This window comes from Rhinoderma darwinii, chromosome 10 (assembly GCF_050947455.1).
Source record: "Rhinoderma darwinii isolate aRhiDar2 chromosome 10, aRhiDar2.hap1, whole genome shotgun sequence".
Taxonomy (NCBI): Eukaryota; Metazoa; Chordata; class Amphibia; order Anura; family Rhinodermatidae; genus Rhinoderma; species Rhinoderma darwinii.
Genome location: NC_134696.1, coordinates 98,088,090 through 98,115,004, shown reverse-complemented (window position 1 = coordinate 98,115,004; position 26,915 = coordinate 98,088,090). Strand labels below are relative to the sequence as shown.

The following is a 26,915-nucleotide window of genomic DNA, read 5'->3' as shown; positions in this document are numbered from 1 at the left end:
CTTCCATAGACCACCAGGGATGTTACCATTAATCTCTTCACTGCCCTAGACCAACAGGGATGTTACTATTATTTTCTTCACTGCCCTAGACCACCAGGGATGTTACAATTGACCGCTTTGCTTCCTAGATTACCAGGGATGTTACACATTATTTCAGGGGAAATTACGACTGTCTTGCTATTTATTTATTTTTTACTGGCCTTATTTATTTTAAATATGAGAAGATGTAAGTTAAAGGTATGCTAGCAGAAGGGTCCTCATACACTGTTTTTGCCCTCTTTTTTCTGTGTCCACCCCTGATTTAGTAGGCTGGAAATATGGGTCTCAAAACAAGTGGAAATATTGTGTCCATTGCTTATAATCCTACAACAATCCTGTAGAAACGACATATAAAATTACAAATAACTGTACTGCACATGGTGGGGTTACTCATTATCATTATGCTTGGCTCAGGCTATATTTTTTTTTACTTCTGCATACTCTGCTTCTGGCTGAGTTGAAGGCACTTTGGAGGGTGCAGCAGCGAAAGCGACCGTGGAATAATGCAGGTCGTCTTGATTCGATGTGACGCCTCTTGAATCCAGTTGTTCATTGTTGTCTGTAACTTCCTGTGCGGCAAAAACAAAACATAATTTAAAAACATTGGACCATTGTTGTTTCCCCCTTAAATGGACACAATGATAGATAGGTTCAGGATAACTTTTCTTTATTGTGCCGGGTGGGGGAGGGGTACAAATTTTCCAATGGCAGACCCATATTCCTCCCATTCACATGGAGCCATACATCATATCAACATGTGCACCTGCACCCACTGAATGGTACCCCAAACTCTCACACTTGTATGTAAATTAAAGTGCCTCAAGGTGCCCAATAGGCACCATATAATACCAGCCACGAGTCCTTTCAGTACTACATGGCCAAGGCCATGACCTCATGATAACTTTCAGCCAATCAGGCTGAGGGGCATCTAATTTGCATACATAAAGCCGGTGACAGACTCCTTTTAAGACAATAGAGGCTCAAACACGGACCTGTATTTTAGCTCCCAATGACTTTTATGGTGGAAATGTGGTTCTATAATAGAAGTTCAGTCAAAGTGTTTGTAAAGTTTTTGAAAATTCTAGTTGACATTGTATCGATAATTCAAAATGAGATAGATGAAAATACAATGCTGGGTGATGACAATTTGGAAGATGTTCCAGTTTGCAGGCTATATATTTATTACAGAAGTCTACTGTAGATTCTCATTGCTCCTTGTACCTCAGTTTTTCGTTCAGGCTTGCTAACGTTCATGTATATCTCGTCTGTTGTTTGTACCGCAGAGGCAGACTGTTCTTCCGCTCTCATATAGGTCTTCTTTTTGGTCATTTTTTTCCTGAAAATTTTTTAGATAGTGATCAGAGGAAGGCAAACTCTATAGGCTCAAGTCATTTGAACATTAAATTGTTTCAATCGATGTTTCGACCACTAGAAGTTTAGTACTGAAATGGACATATATGTGTGTCTTAACAGCACACCATGTGGTCAGGTATGGTATTGCAAGTAAATAGAATTTTTTTTTTTTTTATGTCAATTGGGCTTCATGCACACTGCAAAGCTGTGTACATGAAACATTTACGGTGAAACATGGTGTCCCTACAGTTCCATATTATGTAGTTATAGGCACCCTGTGTACAGCTGTATAGTGCCATATGCTCCCCTAGAACTAATCCCCTAGAGGAGTATACCTCTTTAGGATTATTACAACCAGACAATATAATGCATATGAATCTTACCTTGTAAATAATTTGTACAGCAGAAAGATTAAACTACTGATAATTACTCCACAAATGAATGCAATTGCTGTATCCCGGTATGAAATTGTTTCTGTGGTAGAAATAAAAATGAGAGGTTTGTTAATATTATTTTGGTTCAAAATGATTGTGTTACTTAGGCACCATGCACACGCTAGTAAAATCGCCCATAAATACAGACCGTATGGTCTGTAATTACGATCCCATTCATTTATATGGCTGACGGACACCTTCCCATATATTTACGGGTAGGTGTCTGTGCCGTAAAATTTTTATTTTACAGACCGTGCTCCCATAGTTTACAGGTCATAATTATGGGCACGGTTGTGTGTATGGGGTCTTAAAGAGATTCAAAGACTTTAACAGAGTTCTAAAATAAAGACATTGGTGTGCTACCCTAATACAATTATACTAGTGGGTAATATTACACCCACTAAACAGCCCCTCTAAGTGCCAAATGGGGGCTGTAAGGAAAGCACTTCTTGGTTCTGTTGATATACGCGGTGTACCACATCATTCCTCTCAGCCAGTCTGCAGATTTAAAAAAAAATCATGTGAAACTATCTGACTTTTTTGCATAGTTGTATAGCATATTTAACATGATCCTCTTCATAACTGCTAACTGTCGAAGAAGGACCAATCAGTTAATAGAAGAGAGATGGAGAAAGTGGGAGAGGAGAAGTAGAAAAGGGAGGAGTAAGAGAAGGAAAAAAGGAGGAGAAGGTGAATCAGGAGGAGGAGTAAGAAGAGAAGGAGGATTAAGAGGAGGAGAAGTAGGAGAAAATGAAAGAGGAGGAGAAAGAGAAGGTGAAAGAGGCAGAGAAATAGGAGAAAAAGAAAATGAAAGAGGAGGAGAAGTAGGAGAAAGAGAAGATGAAAGAGGAGAAGACAAAAATAGGAGAACGAGAAAGAGGAGGAGAAGAAGGAGAATGGGGAAGAGGAGAAAGAGGAGGAGAAGTAGGAGAAAGAGAAGGTGAAAGGGGAGGAGAAGTAGTAACAAGATAAGATGAGAAAGGAGAAGACAAAAATAGGATATGGAGAAAGAAGAGAAGAAGGAGAAATGGGAAGAGAAGAAAGAGGATTAGCAGTAGGAGAAAAAGAAGGTGAAAGAGGAGGTGACAAAAAAGGATAAGGAGAAAGAGGAGGAGAAGGATGAAAAAGAGGAGGAGAAGGAGGAAAAAGAGGAGGAGAAGCAGAAAAAAGAGAATGTGAAGGAGAAGAAAGAGAATGTGAAGGAGAAGAAAGAGAATGTGAAGGAGGAGAAAGAGGTGGAGAAGAAAGAGAAAATGAAAGAGCAGGAGAAGTAGGAGAAAGAAGGTTAAAGAGGAAAAGACAATAATAGGATAAGGAGAAAGAGGAGGAGATGAAGGAGAAATGGGAGGAGAAGAAAGAGAATGAGCAAAAGGAAAAAAGAAGGTGAAAGAGGAGGAGAAGTGGAAAGAGTGGGAGAAAAAAATGAGGAGAAAGAGGGGGAGAAACAAGGAGGAGAAAGTGAAAGAGGAGGGGAAGAAAATAGGATGAGAAAGTGGAGGTGCAGAAGAAGAAGGAAAAAAGATGACGAGGAGGAGAAGAAAGAGGAGAATAAGGAGAAAGGGGAGGAAAGAGAGGTGGTGGAGGATGAGAAAGAAAAGAAGGAAGAAGGGAAAAAAAGCAGGCGAGGAAGGAGAAAGAGGAGGAGGAGGAGGAGGAGGAGGAGAAGGAAAAAAAAGTGTAAGAGAAAGAGAAGGAGAGAGCAGAATGATAAATAGAAGAAGGAGGAGGAAAAAAAGGTGTAAAACGAGGAGAAGAAGAAGGAGGAGGAAAAGAGAAGGAAGTAGAGGAGAAAGTGAAGAAGAAGAAGCACGAGGAGGGTAGCAGATAGGTGAGGAGAAAGAGGAGCATGAGAGAGATGAATAGAAGAGCAGAAAAACAAAGAAGGACACAAATTAGAAAGAAGGAGAAGGAAAAAGAGCAGGAGGAGAAGTAGAAAAAGGAAGAAAAGGGGAAATGAAAAAGAGGAGGGGAAGAACAACAACAACAACAACAAGAAAAAGAAGAAGAGAGGAGGAGGAGAAGGTAGTGATAATATAAAATGAACAAAATGAAAAAATATGATAACAAAATTTATAAAAAGTAAACTCATACCACTAGTTATGGGTTGAGCTGCTGCCCCTGAATTATCTGAAATGAAATAGAATAGAATCTCATGAGACACATCAAATAACATAATCTGTGCAGAATTCAGTGAAGTTGATCCTTAGGATAAATAATATATCAGAAATATCAGGGGTCGTGTGAGATTTTTTTCCCCCAGAAGCTGTGCCACTGTCTATGGGTTGTGTCTGGAATGGCAGCTCAACCTCATTGTCTTTAATGGAACTGAGCTGCAATAACACACACAGCCTGTAGACAATGATGGCGCTGTATGTAGAAGAAAAAAAAGGCATTTTTATAAATAATATATTTTAGTCTCTTCTCATCTTTGCTATCACATTTACTTCTATTTTGCTACAAGTCCAAGCACTAGGATTGATGTTTACTGCTCTGTAATGGTCTTTTCCGCTCCGCCACATTCCGGTGTTGGACTTCCTGTTATTTTTAATAGTAGTCGCTGTTACTGATCTGACGGTTTGTACTATACATTACATTGCTGCTTTATGAATGACTTAATCTTCTATGTACATTTCTTTACTCTTTAGCTTCTTTTCAAGAGATTATTTATGTCGGTCGTGAATAATCCTTATATTTATGTCAGATTGAAGGCGTATTTCCAGTTTCGTAATAATGAACAGTTGTGTCATTTTCTAATATTTTATGTATGTCAATTTCACAAAGTCTTCAAAATCTCTGTTTACAGGCACTGAATTGAAGCACTTATTATTTACAATATAAAAATATGATCTGGATCTGGTCATATAATGCTCACACTGTTACTTCACAGGTGCCCCGTGGACTGAGGGGGCTCATCACCTCTGAGATTCTTGTCACTAGGAAAAGTCCCCGCTTGTATGTTTAACACTTTAATGCCCTTTTTAATTCTTCCATTTTCGTTTTTCAATTCCTCGCCTCAAACGAGCCATAACTTTTTTTTATTTTCAAAGCCGTATGAGAGCTTTTTTTTTCTGTGGGATGAGTTGTAGTGTTGAATGGCACCATTTAATCTACAACATAATGTACTGGGAACATTGAAAATAATGTATGTTGTGTGGAGTGGAAAAAAAATTCACAATTTCCCCATATTTGGGGGTTTTGCCTTTACGGCGATCACCCTGTGGGAAAATCAACATGTTAACTTCATTCTGCGGGTCAATACCATTACGGCGATACCAACTTTAGGCTATGTTCACACGGGGTATTTTGGCAAGTTTTTTGACGCGGAAACCGCGTCGCAAAACTCGGCAAAAACGGCCCGAGAACGCCTCCCATTGATTTCAATGGGAGGCGTCGGCGTCTTTTTCCCGCGAGCAGTAAAACTGCCTCGCGGGAAAAAGAAGCGACATGCCCCATCTTCGGACGCTTCCGCCTCTGACCTCCCATTGACTTCAATGGGAGGCAGGAGAAAGCGTATTTCTCGCTGTTTTATGCCCGCGGCGCTCAATGGCCGCGGGCGAAAAACGGCGCAATAATTGCCGCGAAAATCGGCGTGCAGGGAGAGGAATATCTGCCTCAAAGTTCCAAACGGAATTTTGAGGCAAATATTCCTCCCCCAAAATACTCCGTGTGAACATAGCCTTAGTTATTTTTATTATATATTAAAAAACATTTTGTCACAATAATCTGAGACTCAGAATTTTTTTATTTTTCCATCAATGGAGCAGTGTGGGGGCTTCTTTTTTACATCGCAAGCTGTCATTTTATTGGTACATACAACTTTTTTATTCCACTTTTTTGGGCAAGTCATGAACCCACTCCATACAACCCCCCTCTCCTATGATGTACATATATCATGTTTGGTCCTAACTGGGTTAAGAAGCCCATGCAGAGGAGACACAAGATCACTGCACTCCCTGCAAATCATTAGATGATGTCTCCTCCCCCTCCTGTTTGTTGCTCCACTGCTAGGGAGACTATGTGGGAGATGTCCTGTCAGGGGCACATTCACAGGCTTGTACAGGGTCCCCCTGTGGCTTGTGTCAGCCACTGATTGGCTAATTGACAAGTGAGAGCTCTGCTAATACATATACTGGTGTAATCATCAAATGGCCAGGACAGATTTTCATCCTCAAATTGTAAATACGAAAATTAAGGTTCACATTCACTTACAGCAAGCAGACATCTTGAAAATGTTAGGGCCCTACTAAACCTCTTTGTACTTAATTTTTTTTACAGAGTCATACAGATGTGTGGAAATTATGACATGTTCTATCGGAAGCTGTATTACAGAGGTCTATCTCCATAATACAGCGCTGTATGGAGGCTGCATATGGCGGCACACAGAGGGCCTAAGGCTCTGTAATATGAAGTCATAGAGGCTCCTTGTCTCCTTATACAGGCTCCCTGGCATGACTAAAGGGGTTTTCCCGAAATAAAATGACTATGTGTTAATGCTTGTAATTTATTAATGTAAATACATTTGTAATATACTTAAATTTTCCAAATTGGCCCCGTTTCCAGATGCTGCCGTGGGGTACTTGACGGGTGACGCAGGGGCGGACATACCGCATGTGCAGCCGGTGCAGCTGCACAAGGGCCCCGCGTGGGAAGGGGGCCCGTTCCTCTGCTGGCCGACTCAGTTCTCAGCTGCGCGATGCTGAGGACTGAGACAGAGGCCCGTGGACCACTGGCGTAGCTATAGGGGTCGCAGCGGTCGCAATTGCGACCGGGCCCCGAAGCCAGGGGGGCCCACGGCCCCCCGCACCACATCAATAAAAAGTTACTATAGTAACTCGGGCCGCGGGCCCCTGTTACTATAGTAACATACTTTACTTACCTTCCTGGTTCCGGATCGCAGCGGAGGTCCTGACGTCAGGCGCTGTGCGCAGCGCATGACGTCACAGCGCTATGCCGCCGCGCACAGCATCGAGACTACAGAACTCCCGCCGCGGAAGAAGAGGAAGGTAAGATAGCCCTGACTGGCGGGGTCTGACTCCCGGGACCCGCCAATCAGCTGTTTTGAAGGGGCCGCAGCACTCGTACGAGAGCTGCTCCCCTTCATTCCTGTCACTTCATTCCGGTCACACTGTGAATCGGTTTCGGCGATTCACAGTGTGGGCGAGTAGTGAAATGAAGGGGAAGCAGCTCTCGTACGAGTGCTGCAGCCCCTTCAAAACAGCTGATTTGCGGGTCCCGGGAGACACATCAGCTATTGATGGCCTATCCTGTGGATAGGCCATCAATGTTTAGGGACTGCACAACCCCTAAGCCTACGATGTAGCAGGCTTAGGGGGCCCATGAGACAGGATCACAGATTGTGTGATGCTGTCTGCTGGGCCCTGTATCTAAGCCAATCACATGGTAGGCTTAGATACATGGCCCATGCGTGATCCTGTCTGCTGGGCCCTGTATCTAAGCCTACCACACTGTAGGTTTAGATACAGGGCCCCAGCACACAGTAATCTTATACTGTATAAGATTACTGTCTGCTGGACCCTGTATCTAAGCCTACCTTGTGGTAGGCTTAGATACAGGGTCCCACAGACAGTATCACACATGGGCCCTGTATCTAAGCCTTAGGGTATGTGCACAGACACTAATTACGTCCGTAAGTGACGGATGTATTTCGGCCGCAAGTACCGGACCGAACACACTGCAGGGAGCCGGGCTCCTAGCGTCGTACTTATGTACGACGCTAGGAGTCCCTGCCTCGCTGTGGGACAACTGTCCTGTACTGTAATCATGTTTTCAGTACCGGACAGTTGTCCGGCAGCGAGGCAGGGACTCCTAGCGTCGTACATAACTATGATGCTAGGAGCCCGCCTCCCTGCAGTGTGTTCGGTCCGGTACTTGCGGCCGAAATACGTCCGTCAATTCCGGACGTAATTAGTGTGTGTGCACATACCCTAACACATGTGTTACTAATCATTTTTTGTGTGTTTTCTTACAGGTTCGGTCGTTGGACTACGGCGGATTCCAGGACTACTTCGATGACAGCTTTTTTTTTTATTAATAAAATGGTTAATGAGGGTTGTGTTTTTTTTTTTTATTTCAATAAAATATTTTTTCTATGTCTTTGTGGTTTTTTTTAAACTATATTACTACCGCCTTAGTAATGGCCGCCGGCTGATTGACAGCATCCATTGCTAAGGCAGGGCTTAGTGTTAGCCGGTGCAGAGGCTAACACTAACCCCCTTTATTACCCCGGTACCCACCGCCACCAGGGGTGCTGGGAAGAGCCGGGTACGATCCAGTACCTGACCATCTGTAGTGATGGTCGGCCACTGGGGTGGCCGCAGGCTGGTATTATCAGGAGGGGAAAGGCCAGATACAGTGGCCCTTCCTACCCTGGTGATGCTAGGCTGCTGCTGCTTTATTGTATCTGGCTGGTTATGAAAATGGGGGGGACGCCACGTCATTTAAAAAATAATTGGAAAGAACGATGTCGGGTCCCCCCCAATTTTCATAACCAGCCAGATACAACACAGCAGCAGCAGGCAGCATTACAAGGGTGGGAAGGGCCACTGTTTTTGGCCTTCCCCAGCCTAATACTACCAGCCTGCGGCCACCCCGGTGCCTGCCCGTCACTACAGCTGGTCGGGTACTGGTTTGTACCCGGCTCTTCCCAGTACCCCTGGTGGCGGTGGGTACCGGGGTAATAATGGGGGTTAGTGTAGACTCTGCACCGGCTAACATTAAGCCTCGCCTTAGTAATGGAGGTTGTCAATCAGCCAGCGGCCATTACTAAGGCGGTGATAATAAAGTTTAAAAAGATACAAGCACATAGAAATTTTTTTTATTGAAATAAAAACACAACCCTCATTAACCATTTTATTGAGAATAAAAAAAACGCCGTCATTGAAGTCCTCGTATCCGAAGTCCAACAACCGAACCTGTAAAAAAAACACAAACACACAAAAATAATCAGTAACACATAAAGAAGCAAAATTATTATTCTTACCTTTCCTGGGTCCAGCGCTGGAGCCGCAATGTCAGCGAGCTGGGCCCTGTATCTAATCCTATCATGTGTGATACAGTCTGCTGAGCTGTGTATCTAATCCAATCATGTATGATACTGTGCTGGGCCCTATATCTAATCCGATCATGTGTGATACTGTCTGCTGAGCCACTGTATCTAATCCTATCATGTGTGATACTGTCTGCTGAGCCACTGTATCTAATCCTATAATGTGTGGTACTGTCTGCTGAGCCACTGTATCTAATCCTATCATGTGTGATACTGTCTGCTGAGCCACTGTATCTAATCCTATCATGTGTGGTACTGTCTGCTGAGCCACTGTATCTAATCCTATCATGTGTGGTACTGTCTGCTGAGCCACTGTATCTAATCCTATCATGTGTGATACTGTCTGCTGGGCCACTGTATCTAATCCTATCATGTGTGATACTGTCTGCTGAGCTGTGTATCTAATCCTATCATGTGTGATACTGCCTTCTGAGCCACTGTATCTAATCCTATCATGTGTGATACTGTCTGCTCAGCCACTGTATCTAATCCTATCCATAGTTTATAGGGTCGTAGTGCTATAGATATGCTATGCTGTCTCCTATACACACACTTTTTTTTGGGGCGGACACATATGTATTGGGGCTATTTCCCGGACATTTTAAGCCCTGAGGGTATGTTCACACGGCAGCGTCTGTTACGGCTGAAATTACTGTGCTGTTTTCAGGAGAAAACAGCACCGTAATTTCAGCCGTAATGGCATGTGCAGGTGTCTTTTGCTGCGTCCACTACGGAAGTAATTGAAGCTGGTTTTCCATGGAGTCCATGGAAAACGGCTCCATTTACATCTGAAGAAGTGACAGGCAGTTTTTTACGCGCCGCCTTTCGACAGCGGCGCGTAAAAAAAAATGACCATCGGCACAGAACATCGTAAGACCCATTCAAATGAATGGGCAGATGTTTTCCGACGCTTTTGAGCCGCATTTTCGGATGTAATTCAATGCTAAAACGCCCAAATTACGTCCGTAAATAGTGTGTGTGTGAACCCAGCCTTAGTGACGCCCCGGCTGCTAGTGCTGCATTGTTGGGTCACTTAGGAGACCCAGCGATGCAGCTGAAAGCGGACCGTCGGCCATGAGAAGTTTGCGGGGTGGGGGGGGGGGGGGGCCCTGGCACATTATCTGCACAGGGGCCTTTTGCAGTCTGTGTCCGCCACTGGGGTGACGTCACTCTCTGACCGCAGTGATGATCTTCAATTTTTTTTCCGGGTTTAAGACACATCACTTGTGACGTGCTGTGTATGGGCTGTTCTGTTGTACTGCCCGTAACGCGCAAGCGCGGTCCCTGCGGTTATCTCGAAAACAGCAGGGACCGTGAGAACATCAGGGACCGCGCATTCGCGTTAAGGACTGTACAACAGAAGAGCCCATAGAAGGGCACGTCACAAGTGATGTGTCCTATACCCGGAAAATAATTGAAGATCAACACAGACGTCACCCATTAAGTACCCCACGGCAGCATCAGGAAACGGGGCCAATTTGGAAAATATAAGTATATTACAAATGTATTTACAATAATAAATTACAAGCATTAACACATAGTCATTTTATCTTGGAAAACCCCTTTAACCCCTGGCATGACACCTTAAAGGGGTTGTACAGGATTTTCCTTGAAAAGCAGCGCCACATCTGTCCACTGTTTGGGTGTGGTATTGCAACGTAACCCTATTCATCTGAGCTGCAATACCAGACACAACCCATGGACAGGTGTGGTGCTGTTTTTGGAAGAGAACAACCATGGTTTTCTAATCCTGGACAACCCCTTTAAATGAACACAAATCTAGAAGTAGATCGGCCCATCTATGTACATATACAGTAAATTCGGCAGTCCACTCTAGAGAATTCACGAAATAATCATATAAAAAAACTTTAAAATGCAATTTTTGTCATTTTGTATCATTAATGGATTTAATTTTACCCTGTTTTGTGCCAACACGAATATAACGATCTCTGACCCCGAGCGCATTCCATGCCAAGCAGCGGTAAACACCAGCCGATGAGGATGTCACATTTATCGTTGCCGACAATCCACCGTTACCGTTTTCAGATTTTTCCACGTCAACCTCCCCCTTTACCCAGACCACAGAAACCGGGTTACCGTCCACGGTGCAGACAAGGGTCAAAGTTTCATTTCGATCCAAAACCACTCGTTGATTTGCTTGAAGTTCTCCATCTGAAAATATTTTTTCGGAACAAAGAAAATTAAAGGGATTGTCTAGGATTAGAAAAAACATGGCAGAATTCTCCTAAAAACAGCGCCACATGTGTGTGTTATTGCAGCTCTGCCCTATTGACTTAAACCCCTTAAAAACAGACCTCATATATGTACGCGACAGCCGTCATGGGGAAATATAGAGCGAACTTACTGGCTGAGCGTGCACCGTATTTAGCGGGATTCGGCTGAATAATACATGACATCTCACTGAAACGGGCAGAAACAGAACTCACTTTGATTCCGCCTGTTTAATCACTTAGATGCCGTGTCAATAGTGACCGCGGCATCTAAGCTGTTAGATAGAGGGAGGCGGCCCCCTTAAACAGCTTATAGGCCCCCGGCGACTTGATCACAGGGGTGCCGATGGTTGTCACGGAGCCTGTCACTATCACGACATACTGCAATACAGTAGTATTGCAGTATATCATGCAAGCGATCCCATGATCAATGGTTGAAGTCCCCTAGGGGGACTTATAAAGAAATATAAAAAACTGTTAAATAAAGTTTTTTTTAGAGTACAAAAGTACTGTTAAAAAAAAATAAAAAAAAAATAAAAAAAATACAAAAATATATATATATAAAACCAGTATTGCCGCGTCTGTAAAAGTCAGAACTATTACATTATAATAGAAGGACATGTATTATATTGTGTCTGGAACGGGGAACATCTTCAATATTAAGCCCCTCCCACGAGATTTTAGACAGATCATAACCAGTAGCAGTGGGGATTAAGTTATGGTCCCTAATCCAGGGTCTATGGACTTTTGGGCATGTCAACCAAGTGTAGAACATATGACCACGGTTGGAGAATTTTCTGAAATTACTCTGCAAAATCAGATTTTAGATGTTGTGAGACCCTGATGAGTTGCAGTGCCAAATAGCAAACACAGTTGCATTACATAAAACTCAGCTCTGCTATACCTACACATAAAACATATATACACATGTGTAACTATACCTTTGGATGAATTAATTTTCATATTTCTCGGTGGGTCTGTAAGAAAACAATATTTGTTAGATTTTCCATTCCCATTTTTGGTGGTGTTTTTTATGATTTTATAATATATGTTGTTACTGTAATTGGTAGAAAGTTCTACAGAGGTCAACATGAAATAATCCGTCTTATGATGTATTTCTACCACAAGCCCCTCATGGAATTTCTGTTAAGAACCCTTAAAACTGAGCACTTGACATCATAGTGCTCAAATAACAATGACAACCACAGTGCCCCCATATCAGAGGCAATAACAGTTTCCATATAATAGAGATAATAATAGTGCCCCATAACACTACGATTGGCCATGCCAGAGACAACCACAGTGCTCCCATAACATTGACAGTCACCATTTCCCATGACAGTTAGAGTCACAATGACAATGCCAAATAACAGTAACTCCCACAGTGCCCTCATAACATTTCACCAGAACAGTAAGAACCCAGTACCCCATAACAGTGTCAGTCACAGTCTCCAAAAGTCAATTAATAATTTAGGAAAAACAGGAATTTGTACTATTATTGAGAAGCAGCGCCGCACTTATTCCCGTTTTTTCTAAATTATTAATTGTCTTCATTGCGGTGGCCAATGGGCCTGACCGGTTGGGATTTCGGCAGCAGCACTCATTCCTACAAACAATTTCAACGCGATTGTTCTACGGCCCTGTGGTGAGCATTCATTTGTACTTTACTGACTGCTACTTCTAGGCTTACTTACACTATGTGGCACCGTGCTTTTTCCTTTTATTTCTCAGTCTCCAAAAGTGTCAGACACAGTGTCTCCATAAGAGTAACAAGCACAGCACCTCCATAACAGCGTCAGCCACAGTGCCTCCATAACAGTAACAAGCACAGCACCTCCATAACAGTATCTGCCACAGTGTCTCCATAAGGCTTTATTCAGACGAACGGGAAATACGCGCGTGCAACGCGCGTGATTTTCACGCGCGTTGCACGGACTTATATTAGTCTATGGGGCCGTGCAGACATGTGCGTGAGTTTTGTGCTGCGTTGGTCCGTTGCAAAAAATTCACGACATGTCCGTTGATTCAGCGTTTTCAACGCATCACGCACCCATTGAAGTCAATGGGTGCATGAAAACCACGAAGGTCGCACGGAAGCACTTCCGTGCGAACTGTGTGATTCGCGCAACAGCTGTCAAAAGGATGAATGTAAACAGAAAAGCACCACGTGCTTTTCTGTTTACAAACATCCAAACGGAGTGTCTTTGAGAAGAGCGAACCCGGACAACCGAACCGAACTTCACCGGGTTCGGCCGAACTCGTTTTGGCCGAACCCGGCAAAAAAATATCCGGTACGCGACGTCAGGAGATAGTCACTGTCCAGGGTGCTGAAAGAGTTAAACTGTTTCAGCACCCTGGACAGTGACTTCCGATCACAATATACATGAACGTGTTAAAAAAAAAAAAAGTTCTGACTTACCGATAACTCCCGGCTTCTTCCTCCAGTCTGACCTCCCGGGATGACAATTCAGTCCAAGTGACAGCTGCAGCCAATCACAGGCCAAGCACAGGCTGCAGCGGTCACATGGACTGCCGCGTCATCCAGGGAGGTGGGGCCAGATGTCGAGAGGTGCGTCACCAAGGACGCGTCACCAAGGCAACGGCCGGGAAGTTCTCGGTAAGTACGAACTTTTTCTTTTTTTTTAACAGGTTGCTGTATATTGTGTTCGGCATTCACTGTCGAGGGTGCTGAAAGAGTTACTGCCGATCAGTTAGCTCTTTCAGCACCTTGGACAGTGACGGGCGTCGACTAGCCTCATCTCTATGATGGCGGCTGCGCGAAAATCACGCAGCCGCGCATCATACACTGATGACACACGGAGCTGTCAAATGGTTTTTGCGTGCGCAAAACGCAGCGTTGTTTGCGCGCGCAAAAACGCAACGTTCGTCTGAATCTGCCCTTACAGTAACAACCACAGTACCCCCATAACAGTGACAGCTACAGTCCTGCTACAATAGTAATAACTACAGAGCCCTGATTACAGTGTCAGCCATAGTGTCTCAAATAAAGTAACAACCATAGTACCTCCATAACAGAGACAGCCACAGTACCTCCAATAAAGTGACAGCCACAGTGCCGATTATCAGTAGCCACATAGCAGTGCCTTCTGCAGAGTCCCTATAAGAAAGCTAAGGCTTAAATAGGAGTATTCCCAAAATTATAAATTATTACCTATCCACATGATAGGTGATAATTTTCTGATGGCTGGGGTCTCACCACTTGGACCCCCACCGATCATTAGAACGGGCGTTCCATACAACCCCTGCAGTGAGGAGGAGCTTGAATGGAGTGGCAGTAGAGCCGCTCCATTCAATGTCTAGGAGAATGACAGAAACAGTCGAGCTCTGTACTAGGCTGTTTTGTAAATCCCATAGTCGTTTAATGGAGCGACACATGCTTGACAGTCACTCCATTAAATGTTCTCAGCACTGTGGTCGAGCAGTGAGGAGGATCTGGGGGATCGGGGCCACCATTCTCGCGATTGGTCGGGTCCCATCAGTGGGATCCGCAGTGATTAGAAAATTAGCACCTGACCTCTGGATAGATGATAATTTATGATTTTGGAAATATTTAATCAAGATCAATTTAATTGTAAAATTATTATTATTATTATTATTTTTATCATCATTATTATTATTATTATTATTATTCTTTTTATGGTTATGATTATTATTATTTGTATTATTATTCTTTTTATCATTGTTATTATTATTGTTGTTATGATTAATATTATTATTATTTTTTGATTATTATTATCATTATTATTATTATTAGATTATTATTATTATTATTATCATCATCATTAAACTTACTATCATCATCATTTTTATTATTTTAGTATTATTAATATTATTATTATTATTATTATTAGATTTATCATCATTATTATTATTGTTGTTGTTTTTGTTATTATTGAAATTATTATTATCATTATTATCTTTTTTATTATTATTATTATTATTATTATTATTATTATTATTATCTCAGTTTCATTGAGAAATCATAATATAATAATAATTGTTATAAATCAGTGAAATTATTTTATATTAGACATTATGGTGCATTGTACAGTACATTGACCCATATTTACTTGTCACACTCTGCACCCCAGGGGCTATTTACTTGTGATATGTCGGTGATTGTATGAAATGACGATACTTACATTGTACAGCTATGGTGATATTTGTGCTGTTATTCACACATTCAGTGAATACCGAGCAAGTATAGGTACCAGTGTGGTTCATCGTCACGTTTTGTAGTGTGAGGTTTAGCACTTTTCCAAGCCCATGATGGAGAATAATATCCTTCTCATCCGTCCAGGTCACATTTAGTGTTGTTTTACTTTCTACTGAACAGCTCAATATCAATGTCACGCCTTCACTCACTTTATTATCTGAATTTTTTCTTTTTTTTCCTGGAAAAGAAAGCAAAACGATATGACCTGACAGATTTACAGAAGTAATGGAGCAAATTTACAGACAAGTAAGCAGCACAAAGCCCATGTAGCTGCTATGGGGGCACAAGAGGATAGGGGGAAAAGCCCAGATTGCAGGATCCCCTCGTTACAGACCCTACAACATTAGCAAAGAAGCTTATAAGGTATTAACCGAAGGATCATGAACAGGAGATGAGGGCAAAGATGACCCAAGTCCTTTTATCCCAGTTGGTTAGGGTTGCGGTCGTTTTAACCAGTGTGCTATGGGAGACCGTTAAATCTGTTTGCATCTTGACTGAAGATATCAATAACCTACAATATCAGCTTATAATTTAAAGTCTCTACACATGAGATGAAGGTTGGCTGACTATCTAATATAAATATGGGTGTCCCAACTCTCCCCTTATGTCAGATGTTGGGGGAAAAATGGATTGGGCAAGTTTCAACATGCCCAATACTTTCTTGCCGAAGAAGAAAAGCTGCCAAAAGAAGCTGGAAGCAGCTGAGTCTTCTCTCTCCATTGAAAAAAAAACATGCAAGGTCAGCCAAGCGTGCGTCTACAGTATATGGGGGAGTCGGGAGGAATAGCTGCCGGACGAAGGAGAGTTCAGCTGGTAACTATCTTAAGCTTATTGCCACCTTTACTCAACGCAAAAACGGAAAATTCATTAGAATAAAAAGAGTGGCTTTTTTTTATCTCTCTACAATAAAAAACTAAATTAGCTGCCCAAAAATACTTCAAGTTTTTTGGGTTCTGGCCTCCATGGGGAAGGAACACAAATCAAAAAGTTTCAGGAGTATTAAACTCACCTAGTCATGTTGTACTTCTTCAGGCACAACTCTGATGTAAGCTTGTAATAATACATTCAGCTGTGGCTGTTCTCCGATCCGGCACGTAAAGCTATACGAGCCGCTATAGATGAGTGGCAAGGATCCAAGTCGAGAAGAAGAGAATAGAGTCGGAGCTGCTGAATGAGACTGTAAAGAGTCTCATTCAGCAGCGCTACCCATATTCTCCAGTTTCAGTTTTGGTTCCTTGCCACTTAGATGTGAGGTTGTCATCTGGGGACCGTATCCTTTGATGGTAAACAGCAGCACACATTCATGTCAACTGCTTCGTAAACAGCACAGCAAAAATAATTAAGGGTTCTGAATTGGTCCCTAATCAGTAATTGCAATGGAAAACTCCTTTATGTACCAGAGACTCCCATTTCTACAAACCGCAAGTGCCCAGCTAAGGATAATGGTGATACCTGGCAGGGTCCTCATGATGGAGACCTGACTTACCTCCCACAGTCCCTATCATCACGTATAGGGAATCAATATATTTTCCCCAACACAAAACATGCTTGTTCTTTGCAGGTGGCACTTTTCTTGGATATGTCACTCATTTATGGTGGTCTTGCCCAAAGCCTACCAGGCTATACAATCGATTATAATCTATTATCCATACTGCTATGGTACACAAACCCAAAGACGTAACATGAAGCACCTGGGCACCAATGTAAAATCTGAATCAGGGCTCTCCATCTACCATGTGCCATCTCTAATACTGGGCCCTTTCAGGCTCCAGGGTCCAGACGTTACTGTTACCTCTGCACCCTCTATAGCAACACCCCTGAACAAACCCAAGAGCACAAGCAAGCCACACCTGAAGAAAACGGCTGATATATCATACGACTCTGACAAGAGCATATATTATAAATTCCTTACAACATAGCAAACTAAAGCTAAAGCTTCGAGGTGTGGTTGTTATTTTTTGTTTTTTTTTTCAAAAAGTGAGTACATAAATAATGAAAAACTTGCTTAAAAAACATTCTAAATTCCTTTAGTTCTGGACCCTGTGACTTGGATATATCAATCATTTCTTCATGTTATCTACCCTGCTATTTGTTTAAACCCCATAGAAGGAAATATCTCATACAAGAACTGAATCCCTACCCAATCCATTGCTCTACCCCTAGAATCATTACATCTTTCCTTCATCCTCTTCATCCTCTTTTTTTCTATTCTTTAACTTCTCTTATTTCCCACTTTTTGGACCTCCGACCTTAGTTTTCTTGGTCTTTTTTCTTGGTCTCCACCAATTTAGGTTCAAGAGATTCTCATTTATGTCAAATTCCCTTGTTGGTGGCCAACCTCACAATGGCTACTTCTTTATTGAAAAATTTGTCTTCCTCTCCTTATAGTGACTCCAAAAAATTGTTCCTTGAGACCAGCAATTTCAATAACAAATACAGTGGGAACAACCAATTCTCATGGGAATTCATGTTTGTTGTCTACATGGCAACCTATGTAAATAGGAAAAATTAAAATATAGCTTAGAGGGGTTGTCTGCAATAGAAGACCCCACTACATATGCCCTGTTAGGGCAAATGGGTGTTTTAAAAGGGGTCCCCCACTCGACATTGCTCTTTATTACCCAAAATGGGGCATCACTGTCAAGAACAGCCCTTCCTCTTGAGGACCTGTCTAGTCCATGCATTACTTGTATAGCCAATTGACTTTAATAGACATTGTGTAATTCATCATTTCTATTGTATGTTACTACAGAAGAATTAAGATTTGAACACTCGCCAGCCACTTCCCCACAGTTGACGGCCACGCAAGATAGGCAGTGACACAGTTTTTTATGAAATAAATATAGTCTTACCATTAACCTCCCATTTGATTATAACAGTTGGAGGACCTGTAACACAGGAAAATATATATGATAATCATCAAATTATCTTAACAATGCATTGACACATTCTCTGTTGACATCACTGCATAAATAGGCAGTTTTGCCATATTGGCTCTAACCTCTAACGAGGGTCCTCATGTAGACAATCCGTGTCCATATGCCCCATTACTAATATGTCAAAGAGGGGGCTCTCATTCAGACAGACTTGAGTCATCCATGTATTATTTGGACGACCATCCCACTCCAACGTAGGTGTCTTACCTCAAAATCAGTTGTATGCTGGGGGTGCCTGGTGCTGTATTAGGGGTGTTGAGGAGATCGCCTTGGTGGCCTCAATATAAAAGAGTTTTGTCCCTGATGAGACAATCCATTTAATAGAGTATGGGCAATCCAGGTGACCACCCCAATATAATTTAACTTGAATGGATGCTGCTGTGTAATGCTTCTTCATTGAAGACTCCACAGCCCTTTTACTGCTAGGATAATGATTTTAGGGTTCCTAACTTATCACGGGGGTAGTGACTATCCTCAAGAGGAGATCTCTATTCCAATTCAGACCACAACACGTATCTCAAATTTTATCCAAATTGTATTTATTCGTCAAACATCCTTATAAAACAGCAACGTTTTGACCCGTAAAAGATATAGGGTCTTTCTCAAGCCTTGTAAAAGGACCCTATATGTTTCCGGGTCGAAACGTTGCTATCTTATATGGATGTTTGACGAATAAATACTTTTTGGATACTAATTGAGACGTGCTGTTGTGCGAATAGGAATGAATATGTTATAGATGAGGTCTGTTCGATATAGGACAGTGTGACACCTTCTCACATACCGGGACTCGTGCTACTTTACTTACTGTAATATTGTGAAACTCTGCTACGAATGAACACCAAGTATTACATTTTTTTCAAAATGACAAGATATAAGCTGGAAGAACAGTCTTCATCGCTTGGTGTGTAACGGCACACAATTTCATGCATATGATTCCAACACAAAAATCATGGCATGTATCACCTGACTCCATATGTATGGAGATATTCTCCCATAGAAGCATTCGGTGCCCGATGAAACTTGTATGGCAGCACATGGAGGTTGAGCAACTCTGAAGTAAGGAGCTGTACAACCTCCCGGCACTGCCGCACTGGAATAAGCCATTCACTAGACTTTGCCAAGTGCATCGTCACTAATACCGGTTGAAACTTTAGAACTAATGCTGGGAGAAATCCATTTTTATTTGCATGAATTATTTGCATTTTTGAACCCAAGGACATATCACATCACATTAATAAGGTCAAATAGGTTATTTCTAAATCTACTCATAAAAAAAAGACCCACGGTCACCTCCAAATACAATTGTCTTTTGCTGACCCAGCCTGGCCCATTATTGTGTTTGAGTCTATGCCATCAGAGTTCCCTTTGGTGACCCAGTCCAACCCTGAAGAAGGAGATTTGTAAATCTAATATGTACTTACTGCAGACATCAAGAAGAAGAGTTTTTTGAGTTGTCTTCCCTCTGGAGTTTGTCATCTCACATGTGATATTTTTCTGGTGATCATTTACAGATGGGGTAAATGTTATAGTAGATGAATTCCTCCAGATGCCGGGCACATCACTCTTTTTCCATCGGATAACTAGGGATGTCGCAGGGCAGTTTCCAGGAGGAGCGCAGGTCACTGTCTTATTTACACCAGCAATTACTCTCCCAAGATCTGAGATGACTGGTTCTTCTGTGAGATCTACACGAGGAACATATAGTGACATATAAGAATGTATAATGACTTATGTTAATCTAACGTCTACAGTATTACAATAAATCCGTTGGCAATAATTGTGACTCCATATTTTAATTCTGTAAGGTTACATAATTAATTACTGGTCACATAAATATAAAATAATAAAAAAAGAAAAAAAGAAGAAATGTGTGATGCTGTGATATTAAATTTGATGCGTAAAACTGACATCAAGAAGAACTTGGGGATTTCTATACACAGCAACCAATGCCAGGCAGCTGCTGCCAAGCCAAATAAGAGAATGGCATGCATTAAAAGTGGCCTAGATGCACAAGTGAATCAAGAAGTGTTATCAATATTCACCCTGTGTTTAATTTAATTTGCTATTACGATGAATCAGGGACATAAAAAATAATCATGGGGCTCATAATAAAACTTGGAAACTCTGCCATAGCCACCCTTAGGGTATGTTCACACGCACTAATTACGGACGAAAGCAATGGGCAGACGTTTGTCTGTTCACACGAGGCGTATATTTACGCGCCGCTGTCAAATGACGGCGCGTAAATAGACGCCCGCGTCAAAGAAGTGACCTGTCACTTCTTTGGCCGTAATTGGAGCCGTTATTCATTGACTCCAATGAATAGCAGAGCCAATTACGTCCGTAATTGACGCGGCGTTCAAGCGCCTGCACATGCCGTTACGGCTGAAATTACGGGGATGTTTTCAGGCGGAAACATCCCCGTAATTTCAGCCGTTACGGATGCTGTCGTGTGAACATACCCTTACAGACAATAGAGAAAACATATGGGTTACATTAGGCTCTTCACTCTGCTCCCTTCAGAGTGAAGTTTCACCCATCCCCACTGCTGCTAGACCCCCAAAAAAGGGACTATTACATTATAAAAAAGAGGGACCAGACATAACACATGACTGCAGAATAAGACTACACATAATTTGTTTGCAGCGTGAATCCATGGAGATGCTTTCTTCTGTTCTCCGTCCAGGCCGGCTTTCCAGGATGAAGTTTCATCCTATGTGACTGCTGCAGCCAATCACAAGCTGCAGTGGTCACATTGGCTGCAGCGTCATCCCAGGAGGCCGGATTGCGAAGACAACAGAGGGACGCGTCGCCCTGACAACGAGTACGATATTTTTAAGTGCGGGTTTGTGCAGCGGAGATTCCGCCAAAAAACTGCACAACAATTTTGTGCGGTTTTCGGGTGGAATTCCCTGTGGGTTCTAGGTCGGATACGCTGCGTACTTTTACTCAGCGTATTCAACCCTTTGAAACCCAGTCTACTATGTCAGAACTATTAGCACAACTGGCCACACACTATTATGGTGTGTCAATGTAAACAAAATGGCGTCTAGCCTGCGCATCCAATTTAGGTAGCAGCAAAGCCAACCATCATACTTTCTGTACAAATAAACGGTCATGACGTTACAGTACAATGATATCAAACAGCAGCACAACATAATATACACAGGCTGGAGAGGCCACACAAGTGCAATAGGATTCTCCTTCTCAATACGCCACCTAGAGGGGACACTACGCATATGCATCACTACATGCAGCACTTAAAGGCACAGTGCACCAATAAAATACACAGAGACTGTAGCATATATATATAAATATACATCAGCAACACCATTACTGGTCAAATAAATCATACAGCCCCCTATAGAGGTGGGAATTCTCCCCCACACCCTTACACCTTCCTCTTATAACTTATATCAGTTCTTGTGAAATGTGTAACACAGTCACATATAGATCCCAGTTATGTGACATCTTCTCCCACACTTACCAGTCACAGTGATGGTGGGAGATATTTCTCGGCTATAACCATACCCCTCTCTGTCTTTATGTCTAAAGTAATATGTCCCCCGATCTTCTGTCCTGGCGTCAGTGATCGTCAGGGTGCAGTCTCCACGATCTGGATTTCCCGTCAGATTGAAGTTGTTTTTTGTCGCAGTAATGGATCTATCGTTAGTGGCTACAGTATAAACATTATTAGAAAGTCTCCGTATCCAGTATCCAAAGGAATTACTGAATGTATTCTTTCCAGCAGCGGTGAAGTTACAAGGAATCGTGACACAGAGACCCTCCTGTACACTGACACTAGAATTCACTTCAATAGAATAGCCCGGAATATATATGATATGACATGTGACACCTGTAGAAGGATAAAGCATTGTATTATTATATATCAAGTATTACATATAGAAAATTATCCACATATATAATGACAGAGGTTTTTTTTATCCATTTCTATTATAATTCAGTAAAACACAAGTGAGTGACAATATAATATATGTATTTCTATGACACTGGTAAAACTCCTTCCTACATGAGAACCGCCAGATCCTGAGTGACAATATAATATATGTATTTCTATGACACTGGTAAAACTCCTTCCTACATGAGAACCGCCAGATCCTGAGTGACAATATAATATATGTATTTCTATGACACTGGTAAAACTCCTTCCTACAAGAGAACCGCCAGATCCTGAGTGAGAGCAAAAGAGTTCTTAACAAAATTCCCAGTCATCGCCATGTTCTCCACCCAAGCCATGGAGGTCAGGATGCTGTGATCTATGGCGCTGTTTGGCAGGAGCTCATACTTGCTTTGACTGTAGGTGTAGTTTAAGACTCATCTGCCCCGGTTCAAAAGTTTAACTTGGACCCCCCTCCCCCAACTTCCTGTTGGCCACGGTCTGCCTCTAACCTTCAGCTGCATTGCTGGATCTCTTAGGTGGAATTCACACACACAACATTTACGTCAATTTAAACTGCACAAAATATTTTTTTTTAAGGTTTTTCAAATATATAATGAAAAAATGCCACTGACTACAAAATTGCCTCAAAAACTATACAAACCAAAATACAGCTGTGTGTAGTGCCTTTTATATTTATTATAGACTTTAATGTGACATCTGACGGCACTAAAAACTGCATTAAAAAAACAGCAAAAAATAACAGGAAAAATGCACAAAAAGCTGCAGAACAATGTTCATGAATCCAGACTTAAGTGACCCATCAATGCAGCAATCCCAGCCAGGGGCCGTGCTAGAGTCTCTTTTTAGTGTCTTTTTTCAGCCGTACTAACTATGTAATAAGAAGCTTCCTATTTTAAACAGATCCAAAAGGACTCAGCGCTGGATCCATTCTTTGCCTTTCTACTAGATACAGCAGCTCAGAAAACAGTATCACACATGAAAGGATTAGATACAGTGGATTGGCAGACAGTATCACACATGATAGGATTAGATACAGTGGCTTGGTAGACAGTATCACACATGAAAGGATTAGATACAGTGGCTCAGCAGACAGTATCACACATGATAGGATTAGATACAGTAGCTCAGCAGACAGTATCACACATGATAGGATTAGATACAGTGGCTTGGTAGACAGTATCACACATGAGAGGATTAGGTACAGTAGCTCAGCAGACAGTATCACACATAGCAGGTTTAGATACAGCAGCTTAGAAGACAGTATCACACATAATAGGCTTAGATACAGGACCACAGCAGACAGTATCACAAGTGAAAGGCTTAAAATATAGGGCCCCAGCAGATGGTGTGACACATGAAAGACTTAGATACAGTGGCTCAGTAGACAGTATTCATATACTTATCCTCCCCGCTCCTTTGTCGGTTCCTCTTCAGACGTTTTGGGCGCAACGCTGTTACCCAGCTCAGGAGCGAGGAGGATAAGTATATGGAGATGTTACTGTAGTACCAGGGGATCGTGTAGTTAACCACATGTCCTAGTTACTACAGTAACTGCTGAGAGTTGTGGTGCAGGGGGCCATGGACCCTACTATCTTAAGGTCCCAGTCGCAAATGCGACCACTGTGACCCTTATAGCTACGTCACTGACAGTTACACCTCGTGCACACAGCAAAGCCGAGTGCCTGGAACCTGGTTAGTTCTCCATAATGGAGCTATAGGCGATCTGTGTGCCGCCGTATTGTACGCCTGTGTCAGGACGGCTCAAAACAGACCTGACTCACATCACCAAGTAATCCGTAGGTTGTACTTACTGTTCCAGAAGAGAGTGAAGATAACCATAAGACTGACCCACGTGCTGCTGTGCTTTACGCGCCTCATCTTGACATTGAGATTAATTTTTGGTAGAGATCATGTATGGATTGTAGATTCTATTTTACAAACTGAATCGTATTTTATGTCCGTCCTGTAGTTCTCTAAACGTAAAGTAGAAATAAATAAAATGGCAGAACATTTGATGTCACTATTATTACATCATCATATTACTAAAATGAATACTCTGATTAATATAATACTGTATTCTGGCGGGGGTTTCTGCTCTATTTCTTCGAAATAGAGCAGAGTTTTTCCGCTGCAAATGTTGGTGCCGATTTGGGGCAATTACGCAACGATTCTGCACGAAGGGGAAATTCTGCACTGCAGCCTAATTTCCACACAGTTATTTTCCGAACGTCTGAACTAAGTTTCCTAAAAAGCTAAAGAAACAAATGTAAAAAACGGCATCTGCAGAATTCAACTACGGACTGTCCGCAGCACAATTCAACAACAGTTCCGCCTCGTCTGAACGTGGCCTTACAGTTTCTTAAAAAGCATATACTGTATTTATGTAGCCACTAGGTGCAGCAAACTGTAGATAGACTTAAACAGGTACATTGAACGCTATACAAGCTGTCTTCAGTTTGCTCCCCCTAGTGGCTGTTTTTCCATGCAGGAATGTACTGTATGTACCTAACAAATATGTGTAAAGAAACAATCTCTGTATCCAAGAAACAACGCGGATTTCCCTATTACAATATAGTATTATATCACTGGGGTGTTTATTTATGTAAAAATTATAGTGACATTGTAGCAATTTGTTTTTTTACAATTGGTATTTATATTATTGTTTTCACCTGGAGTGCTACAGTTTCTTCATCTTTATGTTCCTTGAAAGAGCCTATCTATCTATCTATCTATCTATCTATCTATCTATCTATCTATCTATCTATCTATCTATCTATCTATCTATCTCATATCTATCTATCTATCTATCTATCTATCTATCTATCTATCTATCTATCTATCTATCTATCTATCTATCTATCTATCTATCTATCTATCTATCTATCTATCTATCTATCTATCTATCTATCATAGGTAGAAGGAAATAAGCACTTCAAATAAAAAAAAATTGTAAATAGGATGCTCTGGGAACTCAGTCCTGATCAAGGGTCCACCAGGAAAGTAAAAACAAAGAAATTGCAGCACTCCAATGATGATTCAAAGTAAAAAAGTGGTTTATTTTTTCCATGGCAATGTTACGTTATAGCGCTATCACAGAGAAAAACCCCAGGATATGGCTGAAACAGCAATCAACATGGATAAGTAAACCACTTTTTTTTTTACTTTTAATTATCGTTAAAACTACAACTCCTCCTGCAAAAAAATAATCCTTCACTCGCCACTCCATTGACGTAAAAATAAAGAAGTTATGGCTCTAGGAAGGCGGCGAGTGAAGACGAAAATTAAAAGAATTAAAAAATGGCTTGGACTTTAAGGGGTTAAACAACGGAGACTGGTTCTTTATATTTAGGCACAGCAATTTTTTTTCCCCCAGAAACCACAAACAATTTAGAGCTCCTGACCTGTTTAGTGTCTCAGTATTCGTCTTCCACTCTTCTGTACGGCTCATTCTGCTTTTACAGCGAATTTAAAACCAGATTTGTGGCGCCTCAACTGAAATCTGCAAATATACATTACAGCGTCTCCAGCGTTCGGGGGGGGGGGGGCTCACTTTGTGAACTGCCCGGGGCCAATGGTACCCTTAATCTGCCCCTGATTCTGTTCTCTATTCCTTTCCCGAAAATAATAATCAGTTAGCTGCCTCTAGTCATGTATCTTAACACCCTGGCAAATGTCAGAGAAGCTTGTTGGCACCCAGCACCCGGGCACACGACTCCTTAGCCCCCCTCTAGTTAAGCCCCTCCTTTATGTAACGGTAACAGTCTGCACTTACCTTGTAAAGTATAAAATAATGGAAATTAAGTTGAAGGCTATAAAACCAGGGCAGCAGTGAATGACTCCTCTGTATTGTGTTGTCTCCCTTCTGCTTTACTGTTTCCACTTCGTTTGCTGGCACTTTATCATTGCTTAACATCTCTATGAATTGTAACTTCCTCCACATCCTCTTTTTACAACTTATTTTCTTGTTTTTTTTTTTAAGCAGTATAAGACATCATAAATATATTAGCCATACTCTCTTTATCTGCTCGCACACATCTTGTCACATGTAATCAGATGAAAGCATGGCCCTAATGCTAAGCCGGTAGTCCTCCATGAACAAATCTGCACCAGACTTGCCAAATAACCAAGGAAAAGAGAAGTTAGCAGAGCTGAATTTCTTCTCTGCACCGCAATAACTTCAATACAGATAAAATATCATGATATTACTATATGTTGTGCCAAATGACACTGACAAATACAGATGTAGCCCTCTTAATCTTGACTTTTAGTGCAATAAATACACAATGTCGAGAAAACTATAACTTGACTTTTTTCAATGGCTTTTCAGTGGCTTTTGTTTTGGTATACCACAATAAGTTATCAGAGTCAAGCTAAAGTTGGCTAAATCTGTACCTATCAATATCACAATATGAATATTTTTTTAATAAATTGACTGTAAATTAGAAACATATTTATGTATACATTGCCTTCCTAAAACATGTCAATCCACTAAAAAGTCAACACACTTTATTATATTTTATTATTACAAACTAGTATGTAACCAGTATCAGGATTCACTGTGATATCTCAGAAGAATTTCTATAAAAATGAAAAACTAAAAAAAAAGTGATTGCATAAGTATTTATCATCCGAGCTATTGAAAAATGTGAAAGGGGTTGAAGACTTATGCAAGCAAGATTTTTTTGTTTTTAATTAAA

General features: G+C 41.6%; 1 protein-coding gene across 1 annotated transcript in view; it reads right to left on the bottom strand.

Annotated features, from left to right (window-relative positions):
* LOC142662676 (sialic acid-binding Ig-like lectin 5) overlaps positions 1-26,915 on the bottom strand; it is a 38,596-nt gene continuing 11,681 nt past the window's right edge. The window contains exons 4-13 of the mRNA XM_075840888.1: positions 21,784-22,152; positions 19,718-19,981; positions 18,213-18,248; positions 15,287-15,538; positions 12,065-12,100; positions 10,810-11,064; positions 3,918-3,953; positions 1,776-1,866; positions 1,261-1,375; positions 1-608 (exon numbers count right to left, since the gene is read on the bottom strand). Coding sequence (XP_075697003.1) covers positions 450-608; positions 1,261-1,375; positions 1,776-1,866; positions 3,918-3,953; positions 10,810-11,064; positions 12,065-12,100; positions 15,287-15,538; positions 18,213-18,248; positions 19,718-19,981; positions 21,784-22,152 — 1,613 coding nt within the window. The 3' untranslated portion in view covers positions 1-449. The remainder of the gene's footprint in view (positions 609-1,260; positions 1,376-1,775; positions 1,867-3,917; positions 3,954-10,809; positions 11,065-12,064; positions 12,101-15,286; positions 15,539-18,212; positions 18,249-19,717; positions 19,982-21,783; positions 22,153-26,915) is intronic.